This window comes from Myotis lucifugus, unplaced genomic scaffold (assembly GCF_000147115.1).
Source record: "Myotis lucifugus unplaced genomic scaffold, Myoluc2.0 scaffold_99, whole genome shotgun sequence".
In the NCBI taxonomy this organism is placed as follows: domain Eukaryota; kingdom Metazoa; phylum Chordata; class Mammalia; order Chiroptera; family Vespertilionidae; genus Myotis; species Myotis lucifugus.
Genome location: NW_005871147.1, coordinates 404206 through 426797, shown reverse-complemented (window position 1 = coordinate 426797; position 22592 = coordinate 404206). Strand labels below are relative to the sequence as shown.

Sequence of the window (22592 nt, the reverse complement as noted above, 5' to 3'; positions counted from 1 at the left end):
AACTCTCTTTATCTGATTTAGTGCCTGATAAATAATAGTCTTTAAAAAAAAGAACACACTTGGACACAGACAATAATGTGGGTGAAGGCCTGGATGGGGTGGGGTTGGGGCAGGGTGGAGGCGGGAAAGAGAGACATGAGGGACATCTGTAATACTGTCGATAAATAAATAAATAAATAAACAAAATAAAACACAGACTCCTGGCACTCAAATGTAGCCACTCTCTCAAAATCCACTAACAACTGCCAGTCACCAAATAAAGTAACTTTTTCTCATTTCTCACCCCTTAGACCAGGGGTGGGCAAACTTTTTGACTCGAGGGCCACAATGGGTTCTTAAACTGGACCGGAGGGCCGGAACAAAAGCATGGATGGAGTGTTTGTGTGAACTAATATAAATTCAAAGTAAACATCATTACATAAAAGGGTACAGTCTTTTTTTTTTTTAGTTTTATTCATTTCAAACGGGCCGGATCCGGCCCGCGGGCCGTAGTTTGCCCACGGCTGCCTTAGACAGTATTGAGTATACTTCTCAGAACTTGTAATATGGTCCTAGTACCCCTCCTGCCTGTCTGGTTGCTCTTCTCTCTTCCTTCTCTTAATATAACTGTTCACTAAGATTTTGTCCTCTCCTCATACTCCCTCCCATGGCTTCTGCATTAAGAAGATAATGAAGAATATTAGCCATTTATTTTGTAGAAAGTTCTTGAATTTTAGTTTGTCTTATATTTTCTCGTCATTAGAATATATATTTTTGTCAATTATACCACCAAAGTGATACCATTAACTTCTGTTGCTTTGTTAAGGTGGTGCCTTCCAGGTTTCTCAGGTGTGAAGTTACTGTCTACCCTTTTAAATTAAGAATTATATTTTAGGGAGATGCTTTGAGACCTGTTTCTCATGCTTTTGTCTACTAATTTCAGGATCCATCAGTGTTTGCCCAATGGTGATTTTCTATTTCTCCCATTCCTTCAATATTTTTAATTGGAATTCTATTGTAAAGAAGAGCTGTAACTTCTCCCCCATGTATTTAGTCAGTTATTTCTAGCACAGTGGATTTCTAGATACTGATTTTATACTATGAACTGTAACCGTTGCTATTATGATTTATTTTGTTGCTCAAATTGGCCCATATTTGATCATTGGAAGCTCTTTCAATTTGGGTACTGTGTCCTTTCAAATCCCTAACCCATTATTTCATAAGACCCTCTCAACTTTGCAGTTTAAACTAACCCTTTATGTACCCTTTCCTTAAAAAAAAAAAAAACTAGAATTAATCATTTCCTATTAGTGAGTTAATATAGACTTAAGTTCATTTGGGCGCTGTAACAAAATACCATAGAGTGAGTGAGTGGCTCATAAACAACATTTATTTCTCACAGTTCTGGAGGCTAAGCCCCAAGATCGTGGTGCCAACAGATTCGATGTCTGGTGAGAGCTTCCTGGTTCACAGACAGATCTTGCTGTGTCCTCACGTGGTGGAGGGGGACAAGCAAGCTCTCTGGGGTCCCTTTATAAGGACACTAATTCCATTCATGAGAGCTCTGCCCTCATGACCTAATCACTCCCCAAAGGCCCTATTTTCTAATGCCATCCGGGTTAGAATTCCAACATATCATTTGGGGGGGATACAAACATTCAGACCATAACACCTTTCCGACTAAATTCATTTCAGGTTCTAGCTGGGAATGCTCTGAAATTTTATTGCACCTTTACTCTTCTTATGGCATTTATTATAAACTTCTTTTTTGGACAGACGTTTGTCATATTGGTCACATCTCCCCTACCTTGTTTGAAAATCCTTGAGCACGGAATTTATATTTTACTATCTTATTCACCTTTTCATTCACCTTGCACATCGTAGGCATTCAGTAAACATTTGTTAAATAAATGGCTGAGTGGACCTAAAGCTGGGGAAAATCAGATAGAGAACTTGTTTCAAATGTTCTAACTACCACTGGAAGATAACCTGCCTACCTGTCAGAAAAGGCTGTGGCTAGGGACCTTCTGGTAGATTGATCTTAATCAGGCCCTTCCTTCAGCCTAAACCAACACTGCGTTGTAAAAACTGCTTCTGGAACTGAGTCTAGCATTAAGGTCCAAGTAACTCTAGCCATTTTGGTCAAATCTTTGAGATTCTGCCCTCACACTGGAAGAAAGATGCAGCCTTTGCCAAAGCTTGGTGGTCAAATGTGTGATTCATGATACAAAAGATATTTTACTTCTTTGGAAGACAAAGAGAGGGGGGGGAGGGAGGAGAGAGAGAGAGATAGCTTCAAAATGGTTTTATTTTTTTGCTTTCATGGTTTCAAATACATTTTTTTGTACCAAGAGAGCTACGAGTCTTTCAAATCTTGGTCGGAAAAGAACTATTTAAGGACAAAGGAGAATATACCTCAGAAAAACAAAGCTGGAACTGGAGGGTTTTTTTGGTTTCTTTTAATGTGAAAACAAAAGCCTGACCCTGTAACCTCAGGGGGCTTCTACCAGAGTTATAGCTCAGTAGTGATTTAGGCTGAGTAGGAGAGTATCCTCTAAATTTTCTCAGATTGGTTCAGGTCGTGGGAAAGACTGACTCTTAGTAGTCCAGGCTGTGCAGTGGGATGATATGACTAGAGTGGGGGTACAGCCCCATTCTTCGTTCACACAGATTTCTCTGTCCCCTTCCCTTAGGTGGATCACTTGGATAAGAATGGACAGTGTGCTTTGGTCCATGCTGCACTCCGAGGTCATCTGGAGGTCGTCAAGTTTCTGATTCAGTGTGACTGGACAATGGCCAGCCAGCAGCAAGGGGTGTTTAAGAAGAGCCAAGCCATCCAGCAGGCCCTCATTGCTGCAGCCAGTATGGGTTACACTGAGGTAAGAAAGCAGGCAATTAAAGTTGGGTTTTTTTTTCAATCTATGTATTGAAAGACTAGGAGACCAGGAGAAAAGGGTTGCATTATTGCAAAATTGCCACTCTAATTAATGTGAATTCGCTTTTTGATCACTACTCTGAGGAATAGGAAGCATAGACTCCATGAAGCAGTTGAATTCTAACCAAGGTACCTAGAATTATGGGCACAGAATGTGGGAATTGGAAAGGACCTTGGAATTTATCTAATCCAGTTCCTCCCCATCCTTTCACCCCTATTTAACAGATACTGACACTAGGCTCAGAAGGATTATTTATTGAGCTGTGTCCCCATGGATAGGCAGTGTGACATGGGAATAGCACAACATTTAGAATCTCAGAAGGACTAGGTTTGAGTCCCAACTTTGCCACTCATTAGCTCTGGACCTTGGGCAATTTACCCAATCTCTTGGAACCTTAGTTTCCCATCAATAGAGTGAGTCCAATAAACTATTTTTACAAGGCTTGTGTGAAAGGTACTTTGTAAACTGTTAAATACTATACAAACGGTATTTTGCTAACTTATTTATTTATGATAGTAATAATATAGTGGCAAAATATATGGAATTGGTAGTATACTAGGAAATGTTAACAATCAGCTATGGGAAGGAGAGTGAGTGGAACAGGAGAGAGGGAGGAGGAGAGTGAGAGAGAGAAAGAGAGACAGAGACGAGAGCATACATACAGTCATGCGCCACCTAACATGTGCCACCTAATGACATTTTGGTCAACAACAGACCACATATATGAGTGTGATGTAACCAAGGAGTATATAAATGGCATCTGGAAGAAGACACTCAAGAGGTTTGTCCCTAATTTCAAAGGATTTGCCAAGGATGTGAAGGTTGCAAAAATTAACAGGGCTGTGGCTGAGATGGCAAACACTTTAACCTGGATGTGGGTGATGATGAAATTGGGGAGCTCCTAGGGGTGGTTCCTAAGGAACTGATTAATGCAGAGTTGTTGGAACTAGAACAGGAACACATAACTGAAGAAGAGGCAAAAGAAAAGGAATTGCAGAAGAAAGAGAAGAAGAATCCCTAAGAAAATTCACAGTGGGGTTTAGTAGAAGCTTTTGAAGACCTCAATAAGCTCCTTTGAAAGTTTGAAAATATGGACCCCCCAACACCAAAAAAATTTCATTAATAATGCAGTATCTGCTTATAGGCAAATTTATGATGGAAAATAAAAAAATTTTTAAAAAGACCACCATGGACATATTTCTGAAAAGATTGACAAGTCCTCAACAAGAGCCTCAGGCAGGTCTTTCAGGGGGTGTTCCAGAAAAAGACATTGTTTTCATAGGAGTTGACAGCTCTATGCATGTTATTGCCCCTGAAGACCTTCCCGTAGGGCAAGTTGTGGAGGTGGAAGACAGTGATAGTGATGATTCTGACCCTGTGTAGGCCTAGGCTAAGGTGTGTGTTTGTGTCTTAGTTTTTAACAAAGAAAGTTTTAAAAATAGAAAAATTTAAATTTTAAAAATAGGAAAAATCTTATAGAATAAGGACATAAAGAAAATATTTTTGTGCAGCTATACAGTGTCTTTGTGTTTTAACCTAACTGTTAATACAAGAGTTGAAAGTGTGTTTTTTAATTATAAAGTTAAAAAGTTATTGAAAAAAAAATTTTTTAATTTGGTGTAGCCTAAGTGTATAGTGTTTAATAAAGTCTACAGTAGTGAGGCTCTAGGCCTTCACATTCACTCACCACTCACTCACTGACCCACCCAGAGCAACTTCCAGTCCTGAAAGCGCCATCATGGTAAGTGCCCTATACAGATGCACCATTTTTTTTATCTTTTATTTTGTATTTTTACTGTACCTTTTCTGTGTTTAGATATACAAATACTTAATATTGTGTTACAGTTGCCTGCGGTATTCAGTACAATAATGTGCTGTGCAGGTGTGTAGCCTAGGAGCAGTAGGCTATACCATATAGCCTAGGTGTGTAGTAGGCTATAGCATCTAGGTTTTTGTTAAGTGTACTCTAGGATGTTCAGGCAAAGACAAGATCACCTAATAACACATTTCTGAGAATATGTCCCCGTCATTAACTAATGCATGACTATACTTAAATTTATTATAAATTTTACTGATACAAAGAACATGTAGTACACAGTTTACAAGTGAGAATGAGCACAATACTCTTAATTGAATGCTGATGTTGATGTTTGCTAAATTTGTGTCATAGCCAGCCTAGCAAGTTAGCTATCATGCAACTCCACTGTGATTTTATAAAATGAATTTGTACCCCAATTTACCCAATAATTTTGTCATTAAATCTGATATGTGACCTATTGTTAAACTACTTCTTGCCCTCATGCAAATTATATTCATTAAACTGGAAGTTCTTTTAGCTGCAGCACTAAATCAAATCCTGATTTGTAATGTTTGCCAGTGTCAGGGTGTAGATACTCCCTCCATGGCTGATTTCAAGCTACCAATGTGACATCACTGAACACAAAGTTGTGGAGAGATACACAGTAGCACACCATTCTGTAATATTTTCATCATACAGACACAATAGATATAAATCACCTCAAGAGCATAGATAATTGTAAAACAGTTAAATAATCAGGAAATTACAAGATTTTATTTTTTAACTTTTGTTTTAAATATAATTTAATTGTGATTTAACTTTTAATAAACATCTTTGTTTAACACCAGACTTGCAAAAATCCTGAAAATTTAAAGTTCAGCTTTCATTGGCCAGTACCACTGCATGAGTTGCTTCAGTGATGCAGCTACCCTATCAACTGACCTAACATGTCACCAAGGGAATATTAAGTAAAACTGGAATTTTATTATCTTTGTGAGGCTTTTTAAAACTCTCTCTACAGTCAAATTTCTGGAAACAGAGCTGTCACTTTCCTTTCTAATTAGCAGCCATTCCCCCATGTCCCTAAAACAGTCCTTATATTTAAAGGAGATAATCGCTCTGCTCGGAAGATATACAAGCCCTAAGGTTGTCCATATTTATTTTATTTTTTGTTTAATTGTTTTTTTTCTGTTTATTTATTGGTTTTTTTTATTTGGAGGATGAAGGGTTGCTTCTTTAACTTAAATATGAGAAATACGTAATTTTTAAAAATCACATGCTATGTAAGTGAATTGTCTTCAGAGAAGCATGTAAACTGTGCCTGATAGGAACAAGTACTCATCATGGCAGCTTCGGGTTCCTTTGCCAGGCCAGGCACTTCAGTTCCTTCTGTGTGCAAGAGGTTTCATAACACTTGTGTCATCCAAGTAGCTTTCAAACCTCACAGGCTAGTGTCAGTAGCATAGTTTTCCACCTGAAGTTGAGCTGACACAACTTCTTGTTTCAGATTGTCTCCTACCTACTTGATCTTCCAGAAAAAGATGAAGAGGAAGTGGAGCGAGCACAGATCAACAGCTTTGACAGTCTCTGGGGAGAGACAGGTACTTGTCATGGACGTCACTCGCGTCTCTCTTGTATGTGCTGTATGTGTGCGGAGGTGTTCTCTGCATCACCCACCCTGATTTTCCCTCTGGCACACCTTAGGCATCTCTCTGGTGGCTTTTGTATTGGAGACCAATTCAGCCGAAGTAAAAAGTCAAGCAATTTCTCTCTTTCAATTCTCCTTCCCTTTGGATTCCCCATACCATTAGCACCAGAGTCTTCTTTCAAACAAAACTTTCCCCTGCTCTTGTTTCCAAATATTTTTAAAAGACTGAAAGTTTCCTTACAATGTGCCAAACCAGAGCAGAAAATAGTTGTGGCCTTTCTCTTTTTTGATGTTATCCTTGTAACAGTTAGGAATAAATAATTCTCCTGTCAAAATAACTCTCTTCACCTGTAGTTGTAAACCAGGAGATTACATTTTTATCTCCGACTCTGCCTTCACCAAGTGCTATGGCAGAGTGGTACCTGACACAGTATGAGTCAAGTTGGTCTCTGGGGGCAACATGAAGGTGTCACCCTGTAAAGTGCAGCCACATGCCATCTCTCTGTCTGTAGCAAAGAGATTTCTGTATTGCTCAGTAATTTACTACATAAACAGAAGCCTCTTCCTGTGACCTTTGTAGGAAATGATTATTGTCTTTCCCCCAAGTCTAAACTCCAACATCTGGAGAAACATTAGTAACCTCCTATGTGTTTTTATGGAACCAGGGCAATGAAAACTGTAGAGTCACCACAGATATGTGTCATTTTTGCCAGGAGGAGACCAATATTGAGATGGCCAAGTTAGGGAGAATATTTACCAAACAAGAAGGCTATGTGTTTTGCTTAGAGTCAGAGTGTTATTAAAAATAAGAAAAGATACTTGAATTCATTTAAAATTTACAATCACCTATTGAATTGCCATGTTTCCATCCATGGCAAAAATCTTACATAGGTTTCATGGCTTCTCTAACATTATGTAGAATGGTCCAGAGCCCAGGAATTTACTCCTCAAACAATCCCTCCCTCTGTAAGAGCCAAAGGGAGCAGATGCCAGGCAGCTGCAGCTTAAGAGCCTGTGACAGATTAAAGGAAAATGTGCAGCTGGAAACAGCTGTTGTCTCTGGGACTTCACCCTGAGGGAAGCCAGAGGACAGACTGGGGGAAGAGACTGGCCAGGACATCAGCAGTCCTGGAGTACGCATGTTGTGAGCTAGAGCTGCAGAGGGACATACTGGTTTACTGCTCCTGTCAGCAAAGCCTTTCCCAGCACAGCGCTGCCATCCCTCCCAGCAGACTCCCGTGGTCAGACCACGCACATATAACCACAGGGAGAACAAAAAAGTGGTCTAATGGTGATAATGAATAGAAATTACAAGACCTACACATTCTAGTAGTATATTTAAAATAATTACTAAAAATGTTGAAGAAGGGTGTGAACTAAGTAGAAGACCTTTTTATCTATATGAATTGCTTATTAGAATAAAGCTTTTGGTCTGAGGACTTTTAAAACATTTCATACTTTAAGTATGCAGTAAAGTTTGTTACATTGTCTTACACATGTATCATATCTCAAGGTTGTGAAAACCCAGAGCTTCGTGTCAGTTTGATTATAATCAGAATTGTGTTTAACGTGATATTTATATGAAACAATTTCAGCATTCGAAACATAAAATGCTATTTAAATTTGGCATAGAATGAAATACATTTGTAGTATAATTTATAGACCTATAAAAAGTTATTTGACCTTAGAAAAATTTGGGGGAAATGATATCTTTGCTATGTGAAAATGTTCTGACAACCCACCAAAAATTATGAGTTGCTTTTCTTTCTATAGTGATGGAACTAAGTAAACATGTTTCTTTCTAACTTATAGCACATAATCATTTAAAATTTATAATGATCAATTGAATTGTGATGTTTCCTCCAAAGACAAAATCTTACATGTTTCCCTTATATAGGGAACGAAGGTCTATGATCTACAGCCAGCTGGTTGACTGCAACCCTGTTCTAAACAACACAATTTATCCCTGAGGAAAATATGATGGTCATGATGTCTTCAACAATCTGTACCACTTGCTAAATTGAATCTAAGACACCAGTAACTATAAGAAACTATATAATCAATACATTTTGTGCCAGTACAAAAAACAACAACCTCTGCCAGTTAAACTGGCACAATTCTTTATTACCACATCAATTGTAAGAGGCATTCCAATTCAGAGGTGTGAAAGTGTGAAAGAAAAAAGCACATCTTAGAATCAGTGAACTATATCTTAGCATGTAGTGAAATATTGAGGTGTAATTTTTACATGTCGGATTTTCTAAAAGCAGGTCACCAGAATATCCTTGTTGCCTTTGTCCCCATTTTGCAGCCTCTTATCCTTCCAGGTAGCATCTTCCTACATCCAGCTTTCACCCTCTGGCTGACCCCTCCCATCCCACAGGGTTTTCACAGACTTTTTATGGAACAACACAGAAGAAAAGCAATTTGGTGACAAGATTATTCACCACTTCCTCTTCTCCTTTGTCATATGGGCAAAAACTATGACCAGCATTAAAAGCTTCTAGCAACTCAAGGGCCTGAGTCATCCCATGGCCCAAAGGAAGCCAGTTCCCAGAGTAAACAAGATACCCTCATTCATGCCCTCATCATCTCTTGCCTAGATTATTGCAAATACATCCTAACTGCTCTTCTTGTCTGTAGCCGCACCCTTTGTGATTCATCTCCCAGACTTCAGCCAAAGCAATCTTTCTGAGCCACAGTCTGTTCATGTCACTTTCCTGCTTACCCCCCTTCAGTGACCACCTGTCACATTAATTAAGTTATTTAATGTAGCATTAAAAGACCAGTCATGACCTCTAGCCTCATCTATTGCCGGTCTCTCCAGTTACTCCATATACAATAAACATGCTATTTCCTACCTCATTGCCTTATACATTCTCTGCCTGTGCCTAACATGCCTCCTCCTTGCCTTCGAATGCCTGTAAGTCTCCTATTTCTCTTTCAGCTTCTAGCTCAGATTATCATCTCTTCCTAGAGACCTTCTAAACACTTCTTCCCCTGTGACACCTCCATACAACCAACCTCCATGGACTTATTTCTGTTGTACATATCACACTGTATAGTAATTTATTTGTTTTTTTGTGATTCTTACTGAACCATGAGTTCCTTAAGAGCAGAGACAGTGTCTAACAAGTAGCTCAATAAATGTTTAATTAATGTTTTGTAGCAGTGATCAGTGTATGTCTCACAACCACACCCTCCCGTTGGTCTGACATGACCTGTCTTCTGCACTCTTTCTAGGTTGGAAAAAAAAACAAAGAACCATTTGCTTTGCTGTGTTCTATTTAGTGTCAGCATCCCATCCAAGCAGACTGGCTTTTCCCCAACTCTGAGCTGTATCCTGTCTGCCTCTTCATACTCCTTAGATTTTTCCATTTGGAAAAGGACCATTTATGTCAGATAATCTCATCAGATGCTGACAAGCTAGCGAGCAAATTTTGTGACTGGTCTCTCAGAAAGAGATTTGGCTCCAAACTGTTGTGGTTGCACTGAGAATCAGTTTATTGTTTTTATAGAACTGGCTTTACCTTAATCTTTTTTCTTTTTTTCCCCCCCAAAAAAGTTGTAACAGTTTTTGATAAGACTGCTATAAAATCCAGCCAAAGCAACTCCTTACTTTTGGATTTTGAAAAGCACAGGTTCCATTTTACATAGTTGTGTTGCTCTGAGATGAAATTGGCCAGCTGCGTTAATGACCATATTCAGCTATCAGCTTTGAGATATGAATTCCTGCCAAATTACATCATAACCTAAGAAGATACAACAAAGAAAAGGGCCAAATGAAACATTCCCTCTCATATAAATGTGCAATCCAGTGGGTTGAAATGAGCCAACCAGAGCAATATAACTCCAGGTTAGAATGGACAGTATAAGTTTAGCATTCAAGATGGGCCCTGGGTATGCATGGCAGCTGTATTCTGTGAACTGGCATCATTGCTGAAAGGCTGATTCTGAAATACTGTGCATATTTTCTCCAGGGAATTGTAAATTCTTTTGTGAAAAATAATGTATTTGTCCCCCTTTTCCCATACATAGGATATTAAAAGGGAAGTTTGCTGCAACCCTGTCACCTACCTAGTAGCTACTTTAAATGGGATCAGAACATGGGAGTTAGAAATTTTCCAAATTATTTGTTTTATGTACCAACAAGGTGATGTTACAATTCCTCACAAGTATCTAACTCATTCAAGTTCTTTTCACTCAGCTTTACTGAGATATAATTGATATATAACATTGTGTAAGTTTCAGGTATACAATGTTATAATGTCCATTCAAGTTCTTAGACTGCTCTGGTGTTCTGACCCAAGAACTGAAGTGTTGCAGTTTCTGAAGTATTAGAAATATAAACTTCAGAAAGAGGGAAGATTGCTTTGATTTTGACTTGAAGAATAAGAGACAAAACTTCTTTATCAAGTCAATAGTCAGACCCATCAATACCTGCACACATTCATTGGGGGTTTAGAAATGACCCTCACCCCAGGTAGGACCACGCCACTTCCCGTCTGTGAGGAACAGGACAGAAATAATGTTAGGACTGCTCAAATAAAACTGAAAATGCATATAGGACAAGGCATAGATGCATCTAGTTTGAGTGAATATATCTTCTAAACTTGCCCCTTAAGCCCTTCTTATCACTGAGGAAGGAAAAGATTACTTGAAGGTTTATCTTGGTGGAAATTACAGGTCATCTTGGTTTTGCACATGAGTCAGTTGTGGATAAATTTGGCCAAGCCCAAAGACAAAATGCTATAATTTGCACTTGAAAAAGATTATAAGTGACCATTTGATTTGAATTTCCATTGCTTCCCTCATTAGATACCAACTGTATCAAAGATCATAAACAAAGGACAGCAGCAAGGAAAGACCGTTTAAGTTTCTTCCTGCTGTGTCTCTTATACTCACTATAGCTAATTTCTGTCTGTGACTTCATCTTTATATTCACAAGAAAAGAGTTTTTGTCACACCTCTCATCTTGACTATTGCCTTGAACACTTCTGATCCTCATATAAAAATGGTTGCAGATATACTAGAAATGTCTGTCTCAACTAATGAAGGAAAGGAATGAAAACTGTCCCAAGACCCATGGACTACAATTTCTAACTTTGGTTCTTGGGTTTAAGGATCCAAGAACTGAGGTGGCCAGAGATTGTTCCTAGCTAATTCTAAAAACAAGACCTTACTCTGCAAAAGCCCTTCTCCCTGCATTCCAGCCATACATATACCAGTAGAAGGTGTGTAGCTAGGAAGAGGTACCAAAAAAGAGTCAGGGTAGGAAAAAATAAAATGAAGTAAGTTTGATCAAAGGTGATTTTTCCGTAAATGTGTTCTTATAATTGTTTCTGCATATTATAAATAAGCCCATTTAAATGTAGTTGTATTCACTTAAATTTTCATGACAAAAGTAGCTAAAAATCATTATTCTTGGAGGTAAAGTAGCATTTATATGAATCAAACACAGATATACTGCCATGTTTAACACACAGGATTAGAGATGGCAGGAGCCACCTGTTTTCAGTCTGTGTTCTCTGCCCTTAGCCCTGACAGCTGCAGCCGGAAGGGGCAAACTGGAGGTATGTCGTCTGCTCTTGGAACAAGGGGCGGCAGTGGCCCAGCCAAACCGTCGAGGAGCAGTGCCCCTATTCAGCACCGTTCGCCAGGGGCACTGGCAGGTAAGCAGGGCAGCTACTTCTAGGACCATGGGCAAGAATGAATTCTAGGTGGGAAGTTCTGATGCATAGGGAGAAAAAAGAATCACAAAATTTGAGTTACCCAGCAATCATCCCGTTTGAGGACTTGGGTGTTTGTTATTAATATTCCAGTTGAGAATATGTCAAAAATTTAACATTCAAAATCATCCTCATTTCTAGATTGTATAGAAAGACTGGCTACTTTTGGCCTGGTTGTAGAATTGCCTCTTTCCAGAGAACATTTTACAGTATCCACAAGTTCTTGGGGAGGTTCATATCTCAACAGATCCCTACTAACCACTTATTTGCAGGTGTCTGAGATTTGCTAAAAGAAAATGTGATGTATATAAATTCTAGTTATTCGGTCTTTCCAGATGTTTGGCTTCTGGATAGATGCTAATTTGTACACTTAGGATGGAAACGAAAGCATATTGGTAATAATCCTTTTCAAAGTACTTGAGTAGAAAAAAGGCTGTAGAAGCCAAACAGTGGTAAAGAGTTGAGACTCTCTATGGTATTCAGTTCAGTCACAAATATTCACTGCAGGCAGCTTTGCAACTTCTAGAGGTTAATAAAATGGCACTGACACAGGAGGGACTTGTGTTGGAGTTTAGTATGGGATTGCTTAGTCCCCATCTTGGCCATTGTTACCTTAAATTCTTTTTTATTTAGTGGCTGAGTCGAGCATTCAGAGTTGAATTCTTCACATTTAGCTGTCCCTGCGAGAGTCGGAGATCAAATCACATGGTACAAGGACTGTGCGGAACTTGAGGGGGTGCTTGCAGTGGAAAGTTATCTGGGGGTTCACACAGTGTCTGGGATAGCGTGCCTGCGTCTGCTCAGCAGCTCTTCCTGGATAATTGGCTCCTGTTTCTCTGAACTTGCAGATAGTTGATCTTTTGCTCACCCATGGAGCTGATGTCAACATGGCAGACAAGCAAGGCCGGACTCCCTTGATGATGGCTGCTTCCGAAGGCCATCTGGGAACTGTGGACTTTCTACTTGCACAAGGTCAGTCCTGGGCTGCCAGAGCTGGATGGTCAGTGCCCATAATTTACAGTGATGGATTCCAAGACATGTTAAGAACAGATATTATTAATCCTTGTGGCTTGAGGGATCTTCAGTATTCTAACCAAATTAACATATTCAAACTCTTCAGTTAAAAAGTTTGAATAATCACCAAACTTTGCATGTTAATGTATATTCAATGTATCTTCCAGGGCTTGTATTTTGACCTTAACTTTATCAATTATTTTGCAGTCCTGCACAACTAATATTTTTCTTGTATCCAAAGAAGGCAACTGGAGACTAAGACAATTGCTGACAATGGTACCCTATTTGAGGACTCGGGATATTATTACCCTCCTCTTGTAATAAATGCCTTTTGACATTTACCAACATTCACATATTCCTGGTGAATGGGAAATAAGTTAAAGGATACACACCACCATCAAAACATTTCAGATTCCTTTTGATTGCTATGACCTCAGTTACCTGTGCAGAACAGTGGGGAGTGCTGGTGGGCCTCTGCTGTGGAAACGCTGGGGTCACTACTGACTCTGCACTACTGTCTAGTGCAGTGGTTCTCAACCTTGGCTGCACATTAGAATCACCTGGGAATCTTTTTAAAATTCTGATTTCTGGGCCTCATCCTCCGGAAATTCTGTTTCTTTGTTACTAATGTTGTGGCCCCACCCCATAACAAAGAACAGAGTTTCTGGAGGATGAGGCCCAAAAATCAGGATTTGAAAAAGATTCCCAGGTGATTCTAATGTGCAGCCAAGGTTGAGAACCACTGCTCTAGTGGAACTTGAGCATTTATTTGCATGAAGCAGGAGGTAGTGTGATTGTGACTTGTCTTAATGATTCCATTCTAGTTAGCTTCTCCTGTTAGTAAACTGGACCAAAAACATCTGTCCATAAGCACATCACTTCAAGGAAACCAGCCTCCTGAAGAATCACTCCCAGGTTAGAGCAGCTAAGGGTAATTGAGTTAGAACGAAGAGGTTTCTTCTAAGATTTTAAACTACAACTCGGTCAAACACTTACTGGATCTTTAGTTGGATCTTCCAGAGAAGATTTGTATCCACAGCCTCAGGCTCTAAAGGTGGGGTCAGAATCAGAGAACTGCTCTGCCCGCGTGCAGAGAGGTTCTTGCTTCCTCGGTACAAGCTACCAAACAAGTCTGGTTTCATATCTCTTCTCACTTCTGCTTAGAGGGAGTTGGTTGAGGAAGTGGGATGTGCCTGGATTCCCAGGATAAGATGTGGCAGGAGTAGATGTCTCAGGACAACCCAAGTCTCCTGGAAAGGCAGGAGCTCTTCAGCCACTGATGACCTTGAGGTAACTGCACATTCCAGTAGAAGATCATCAGGCACAGATTCCAGCAAGTTCTTCTCCCTTAACCACTGCAGAGATTCTGATCTTTATACTATTTAATTTTTCACGCTTAAATCAGAAACTTTTACTAAATCAACAAATTCTATGAACAGTTATTTATCCCACATTATTTGTAGAACTCTATGCCAGGAACTGTAATTTTTTTAAATTAATATACTATAGCCGAAACTGGTTTGGCTCGGTGGATAGAGCGTCGGCCTGTGGACTGAAGGGTCCCAGGTTCGGTTCTGGTCAAGGGCATGTACCTGGGTTGCGGGCACATCCCCAGTGGGAGATGTGCAGGAGGCAGCTGATCGATGTTTCTCTCTCATCGATGTTTCTAACTATCTCTCTCCCTTCCTCTCTGTAAAAAATCAATAAAAAATATATTTAAAAAAAATTAATATACTATAATCTGTGCCCCCTCAAAGAGTCCATAATCTGGTTAGGAAGGGATGAAACAAAGATAAATAACTACCTTAAAAAGCAGAGAATCCTGAGTGCTCTGGTAAAGGTATTTGAGTTAGAATAGGACAGACTTTGAAATTTGAATAGGAAAAATGTTCTCTGTTTAGGGAGGGGGAGTAATATAATTGAAAAGTGAAGAAGGAGGAACAGTACACAAGTTTGGGGAAATAGGCAAGTTGTCCAGTGAAGTACATGAGTGCTGTTGAGAAATAAAATGGGAAGCATATGTGCAAAGAAATGGAAAAGGAACAGATTAAAAAAGTTTGGACTTAATTCTAAAGGCAATGGGGAGCCTTTCAAGATTTAAAAAAAGGGAATTTATGCCAGAGTTGTGCTTTAAAAAATAAAAAAGTCACTCAGGCAATAATGTGAATAGATTTGATGAAGGAATTATAGGGATCCATTAGGAAGCCATTGTAGTAGAATGGATGAGAGGTAATGAGGCCCTAATCCAGGTGCAGTAGCTGTTAGAATAGAACAGAAGGGCCAAATGCAACAGTGATTATGATACAAAGATTGATTGCATTTAGGAAATAGGGAGGAGGGGTTGAAGACAACTCCAAAGTTTGAAGATGGATGTTTGGAAGAACTGTTAGCCTTAACTGCAAGGGGGGGAAAGAAAGAGGAGGAAAATTACAAATTGAATTTTGGGTTTATTTCATATGTATCTCCTTTTAACTTCTTAAATTCCAACTTTTCTTATTTTTTGAAAAATCACTTTATCTATAATATACATCCAGAACCTTCTTATCCTGTTTTTTTCACCATTGGAGGCTCTGTCCAGAGAATTTATAGATGTTGTGTCTAAGAAAATTCCTTGGATTCTGTCTCATATTCAAAATCATTCCATGGTAGAGTCAATGTTTTTATTGTTATTTTTTAATCCTCACCCAAGGACATGTTTAGAGGAAGGGAGGGAGAGAAAGAGAAACATCAATATGAGAGACGTCAATGTTCATTGATGGGTTGCCTTCCATATGTGCCCCAACAGGGATCGAACCAGCTACCTTTCAGTGCACAGGTCAATGCTCAACCAACTGAGCCATTCCAGCTGGGCAGAGTTGATGTTTTAATTGCAGAACGTACCATTGTGAAAAGCTAACCCAGAACATTTATGTGTTAGAGGTGTGGTGCCTTCCAGCCCTTTGTCCTGCTATGGGAAGCCACAAAGTGTGGCTATCTGACCTCTAGGGATACACAGGTGATAGGCCCAATAGCTGCTGAGTAGACCTGAGCTGGCTGTGGCAGGGCCTAAGCTTGGTCTGACATCTGAATCCTGTCCTGCTGAGGGGCAGCCTGGAAAGTGTTCCCTGTGCAGTAAGTTGATCTCTTTAATTTAGTGAGTCTGACGTGCCAACTGTGTGAAAAGAATTATCTTAGGTTCCCTTTGAAACTAGCAAGGAAATAATAGGCTCTTTGCCATCCAAAAGCTTAAATTTAAGCTGAGAACCAAGTGTATATTGAATTTTAGGCTAATTACAAAAGGTCAATTGAGCTTGATCTTTATAGATGAAAATAGACATTTTGAAGGCAGATGCAGAATATAAAAGGGGCTTAGACAGTGGGCATGAAGTTATTGAAGGCTGACTAGTTTAATTAAACTTTGAATTTCCTCTATGTCCTGGGTCTCTTTCCATGATTCCATTTCCCTAACATTCTGTCAAGGAGTTTATACTATTATAAATGAAAACTTTCACTGAGTTCAGAAAACATTCATTGAGAATTTAAAAGATTAACTACAGAATAAGGTGACATGTTAAACAGATTCAAGAGGAAGTAACAGTGACCCACAAGAATCTTGAAGACGGGGATTGGAGATGGTTCCTAGGAAATGGGCAGAAGTGAGGCAACTCGCTGGGCGGGGGGGAGGATATTCTGCACATGGAAGCAACATAACCAAAAGCAAGGGTTCAGGAACATTTATGGGAGAGTCTAGAGGCAGTGAGTACATCCATTTCGCCAAAGTAGCGGATTCTCACAGGGAAGTGAGGAAACTAAAGGACAGAGGGTATGCTTGGGAGAGATTGTGGAGGACCTGGAATGCCCAGTAAGACAGCTGGACTTTCTTCTCTTCTGACAGCTTGTAGGATCAATTTTTTTAACAGTTTTTATTGAAAGGTAACTCACATACCAGAAACAACAGCTGTGCTTTGGCAGAATGTACACCTTAAGTTCCCTCTTTCCCTTCTGCTATTAATTTTCATGTTTCCTCAGTCCTGCGTTATACTTGCTCTCATAGGTGCCTCCATTGCTCTGATGGACAAAGAAGGGTTGACAGCCCTCAGCTGGGCTTGTTTGAAGGGTCATCTCTCTGTAGTACGTTCTCTGGTGGATAATGGAGCTGCCACAGACCATGCTGACAAGAATGGCCGCACCCCATTGGATCTGGCAGCTTTCTATGGTGATGCTGAGGTGGTGAGTGTCTTTAAACAAACTTCACAGTGGTAGGGATAGGGGAATGTTCCCTGTAAAGTAAGTTGATCTCTAATTTAGTGAGTATGACGTGCCTACTCTGTGAAAAGAATTATCTTAGGTTCCCTTCGAAACTAGCAAGGAAATAATAGGCTCTTTGCCATCCAAAAGCTTATAATTTTAAGCTAGAACCAAGTGTATATTGAATTCTCCATCCATAATGCTATGTGGGGTTGAGAGTTGCGTGTGGTGATTCCTGATATAAAGTTCTTGGATCTATACTTTAGAGGACAGAAAAATTCAAAACACCACTAAAGACCAAGAATATAGGTATGGCCTAAAATACCATGGCTACTCAGTCTGGTTCAGACCAGCAGTTGAATAAAGGGCAGGCAGCAGCCAAAACCCTTGGTGGAGCTGAACCATTGCACTTGTGTTAACTGCTCTGCTTGATCCATGTGCTAGGTCCAGTTCCTGGTGGATCACGGGGCCATGATCGAGCATGTGGACTACAGCGGAATGCGCCCGTTGGATAGGGCAGTGGGTTGCCGGAACACTTCTGTTGTCGTCACTCTTCTGAAGAAAGGAGCCAAGATAGGTAGGAGAAAGGAAGAAAGTGCTGGCCATCTGTGCCCAGGGGCCAGACTGGTCCAAAGGTCTGGCTGCCTTGGGTGTTTGGTGTGAGTGTATATAGTTTCCCCTCTGCCCTGGCCCAAATATTGTCCAAGTGAACAGGAAGCCTCTTGGCCCAGAGAAAGCCATCTGAGCCATGGTCTACACTACCCTGAGTAAAATCACAGGGTTCTCTGCCATGCCCCGTGTAGCCTTACCCAGGAGGCTGCTCTGAACTTTCAGCACATCTTAGTGCTAGTGCCTCTGTACCAGCCCCACCCTGTGAGCATCCTGGATCCCTGCACGGCCATGAGCCTTTGCTTCCCTTGCTCTGTATGTGCTTCAGACTCTCCAGTCCCTGCTGCTGCTGCCCCATTCGCTCCCCACCCACAGACCTGTAGACAAGGGTTGGCTTATATGCTGGCTTTTTTGCTGCCTGCCTCTCACTGCTGCTTTTTCCTTCTTTTTTTTTTTTTTTCACCTTCATCCATTTTTTTTTCCTCTCCTACAACTTTTTGTTTTCTCCTTTCTTTGAAGGTTGTCAGACGTTACCGAGTCGCCCACGAGGTATATTTCACCGCTGTCAGCATCAGGCGTGGTCTGATGGCTTGGTCAGCTTTGCCTTCTCCTCTTTGATTTAGCCTGCATGAGTTCCCCACACCTCTAATCTTTTAATTTACTTCACCTTAAAAGAAGATTTTTTTAAATGACTGTTGTAGAGAATAACTTGAACTTTTCATAACTAACCCTGAAAAGCTTAGTTGGTAAATAATTCAGGCATCTGTAAACTAATCAGTTGAACCTTTTCTTTCTCTTTGGGGGTAAAATAATCCTCAATAATGTTAGCTTGTCTCGTGTCTGTCTGACATTGGGACTGTGCTCCTGATACACAGTAAATCCCAGGATCCTACTCGATACTTAAAAATTAAGGGAGCTTTAGAGTCTTGAATGGTTTCCCTCTGCAAAGTACATATTTAAATATTAATAAACTAAATAGTTGGGGCCTTTGAGTCCCAGATTCTAACATAAATTTCTCTTTTTGGATGTTTAAAATCTTTTAGTGACATTTAATATAAACCCTTTCTCCCAATTTTTTAAAAATAACTCCAAACTAAGCCATTGCCTGCCCAAATACAGTATGCAGACTTTGCTGCCCTCCTGTGGTGCAAACTGAGTTCAGATATTCTTATTTTAAGGTGAATACAGTCCAGTGCAGCTTCTAGGCAGTGGGAGTCATTAAGATACTCCCAGGTCCAAAAGATGAGGAAATTCTTGTGGAGCAAGTTGTTCTCTCAGCAGAAATTCCCCCAGGATGTTTTTTTCACCTAGCTTCCTACCACCCTTACATTGTATGAGTTTTTTACCCATCATGCATCCTGTACACTACAGGTCCAGCCACATGGGCGATGGCCACCTCCAAACCAGACATCATGATCATCCTGTTGAGCAAGCTGATGGAAGAGGGGGACATGTTTTATAAGGTGAGGGGAAGAAGGAACAGAGTTTCCTCAAAACAGCCACTGACTGTTTTCTACATAAGGAACCTACCGAAGTCTTGACAATTCTCATCTTTGGTCCTAGAGGCAAAGGGAGAAAATGTCATCCCTCAGTGCCCGGCTCATAAGTTGAAAATCCAGGCTTTTCACCTTCTCAACAAGAGAGCAAGAATAGCCTACACATGCCTGTAGCTAATCAACCTAAAGACCTAGTTTAACCACTATTGGGCAGTTACATAGATTCTACATGGAATCTGCTAAGTGGGACCTGAAAATTCATGGGACAAGTCAAAGTAAAATAATGTAGTGCAGATATTTCCAGTCCATGGAAAAGAGTATTGATCTTGTCTTTCATATTTAATATATTCATAGATTTAAAAGTCTATAATAGTTTATCAATATCTCTGAGTAAGATAAGACAACCAAGACAGAGAGCAATGAGAAGATTTGTTTGAGGTCACTCATTGAATGACAATAACAATAAAAAGAATGGAGTCTTTTTGTACTCACAACTCAAGCTGAGGGCTCCATGCCCTCCTAACACAAACTCTCATGGCCTATAGGAAGTCCCGTAAGAACATTCCTGTGTTGTGTTAAGATAAGATTAGCTGAATTGTCTTCTCCTGAAGGTAAACAAACACAAATCCAGCCCAGCTTTGGGCATGGGCCTCACTGAGACGTCTCTAGGCCCTGAGATGACTGTGAAGCGCTTTATCCCCCCGCCCCCTACCCCGAGTTCCTGGGGACAGAGTTGTATTTCCTGAGGAACTTTGAGTGAGACTCATGATAATCTAGGACTCTTAGCCTTCTAGGAAACTTGAGTCCTGACCCAACCATGATTTCACATAACTTCAAGGAAGGGCCTCTTTTGCTGTCATATTTATGGACCTGAGAATGGCATTGCCCTCAAGAATCTAAGCCCTGGTTATAACATAACTTCTGATGTTCTAAGACAAGGAGTCCTACCTCCTAATGAGAATGGGCAGAGCTACTACTGGTCCCACCCAGAATCCTACCTTGGAAGACTCCAAACCTCTCCTTATTGAGAGGTGCTACAGAAAAAATAAGAGATCGGGATCCCTGGTAAAGTTGCAGCTAATCAGAAAGATTAGAGCGGATAAAGATTAGCTAGAGGAAGGGTGGTGCCTCCTGCATCATTCTGGGCTCAACGTGTAGATTTTCAAATACAAATTGTAAGAAAAGTTCAAGGCTCCTGTGACCAGGTCCCTAAGTTGATCATAGATTTGCTTTATCTTGGAAAAATCCCTCCTACCTAGTCAGATAGAATCACAAACTCTAAACTTCACTTCTCTACTATCACCTGACCCATGCCTTTTCCAAAAACGGGGGAAACTGATTGATATTATTTTATGCCATGAGAGTAGGGAACCAGCAACTAGATTGTTTTAGCTCCTGCATCCTTTGTGAGGAAGAGAACTGGCAAGGTGGAACATCAAACAAGGAAAGAGTTTTCCAGATAAGCAAAATTCAGGAAGTAGTCATTTTGGTGTGCTGGAGACTAGGAAATATGTGTTCCCTGGAGATCAGGTCAAGAGAAAGCTCCTTTGAAAGAGCGAGGTCAGTCCCTTAGGAATCCAGTTGAGAAGCTGGTCCCAGGCCTTTCATCACATGGCTTTGTTTCTCTGGCTTGTATCTTGAGTAACCCCTTCACCCCTTCAACGAGCCTTTCTTGCCTAAGGCAAGGCTGGCCCCTTCTGCTCTCATGTTCAGGCCACACCTCTCTTGAGTGGCATTTGGGAGGGCTAACTCTTCATAATAACTGGAGAGAAGAAGGGAGTGGGACCAAACTTAGCTGCTCAGCAGACCAACTTTGTGTTTTGCCATCTTGTCCTCCCCTTAGAAAGGTAAAGTAAAGGAGGCTGCCCAGCGCTACCAGTACGCTCTGAAGAAATTCCCTAGAGAAGGGTTTGGTGAGGACTTGAAAACCTTCCGGGAACTGAAGGTGTCTCTTCTCCTCAACCTCTCTCGGTGTCGCAGGAAAATGAACGTAAGTCCTTCTCATCCCAGCTCCTTTCTGCAGTCCTGGAAGTTGACAGTCCAAGTCATTCACTAGCCTTTACCAGGCCCCTGATCCTTCTCTGGCCCATTTGGAACTTGGTTGTCCTTCACAGAGCACTGACATTTGCAATTTGAAAGAAATCAACTCTTAAGTACAATCCATATCAAACTGTAAACAAGTTAATGCTGTGGGCACTTTATAGGTTTCTGAGTTTTTATAATTCCCACTGAAAGTGATTAAAAAACTGTCATCATCCTCCCCACCCCAAAGTCAACTTTCTGGTCGTTGGGAAAATGTGAGAGCAATTGTCACTAAAATTCCAGCTGCAATTAGTTACGAATTTTAATCATTCCCTCCCTTTGTAGAAGGCCCCCGAGTCACGTATGGATGGGCTGGAAAGAGGACTCAGGACCATGAACTTAAAGATTTGATTTCTAAGGCTAATCTTGAACTTTTCACTTCTACTCATCTTTTTATCCTAGCATGCCATGTATCTTCTTTTTGCAGATAGAATCTTAGAACTCTTCCTGGTCCCTTATTATCTCCCAGATAATCCTTGGTCCTTCTTGCCTGCTTTGCAGATAGTCTCTGATGCCCTCAGCAACCTTGACATGCAGACACTCCAGGGCCAAGAACCCTCTCTCAGATACTGGGAATAGCTAAGATCATGTCAGGAGTCTCTGACATCCACCAGCCTGAGGTTTCATAGTTCATCAAGAGATAGAAATAATCCAAGCCAAACAGGAGTGTTGATCAATAAAGAACTCAGCTCTACAATAGTGAGATTTCAGCTCAGTGGCAATGGCTTTGCTATCAATACCAGAAAGATTATTTGCATATATGATCTTCATATCATCCATCTAAAACTTGACAATGAAAAGAGCCCTGATACAGCTTGAATGTCTCAGAGGACACAGGACCCTAAGAGGTAGACCTGCCCCTGGTGCTAAGGAGAGTGGGGCCACTAGAGATTCCCATAGGAGAGGGTGGGTGTCTTAGGGGGAGGCAGTGAGGTTCTTAGATGAAACAGAATAATCTTCACCAGGGTCTCCTGGGACACCAGCTAGTGAGAGTGAGACAGAGCACAGGAGCTGCTGCCACCCTGCTGGCTTCTCTTTGCCTAACAAATAGTATACTTCAAAAAAATAATCTTC

The 22592-nt window shown here is 40.6% G+C and overlaps 1 protein-coding gene across 1 annotated transcript in view; it reads left to right on the top strand.

Annotated features, from left to right (window-relative positions):
* The window catches only part of TANC2 (tetratricopeptide repeat, ankyrin repeat and coiled-coil containing 2), a 250044-nt gene that overhangs the window by 222172 nt on the left and 5280 nt on the right, over positions 1 to 22592 (top strand). The window contains exons 18-25 of the mRNA XM_014458693.2: positions 2673 to 2858; positions 6221 to 6314; positions 11900 to 12033; positions 12939 to 13062; positions 17138 to 17313; positions 17776 to 17908; positions 19312 to 19403; positions 21280 to 21426. Coding sequence (XP_014314179.1) covers positions 2673 to 2858; positions 6221 to 6314; positions 11900 to 12033; positions 12939 to 13062; positions 17138 to 17313; positions 17776 to 17908; positions 19312 to 19403; positions 21280 to 21426 — 1086 coding nt within the window. The remainder of the gene's footprint in view (positions 1 to 2672; positions 2859 to 6220; positions 6315 to 11899; positions 12034 to 12938; positions 13063 to 17137; positions 17314 to 17775; positions 17909 to 19311; positions 19404 to 21279; positions 21427 to 22592) is intronic.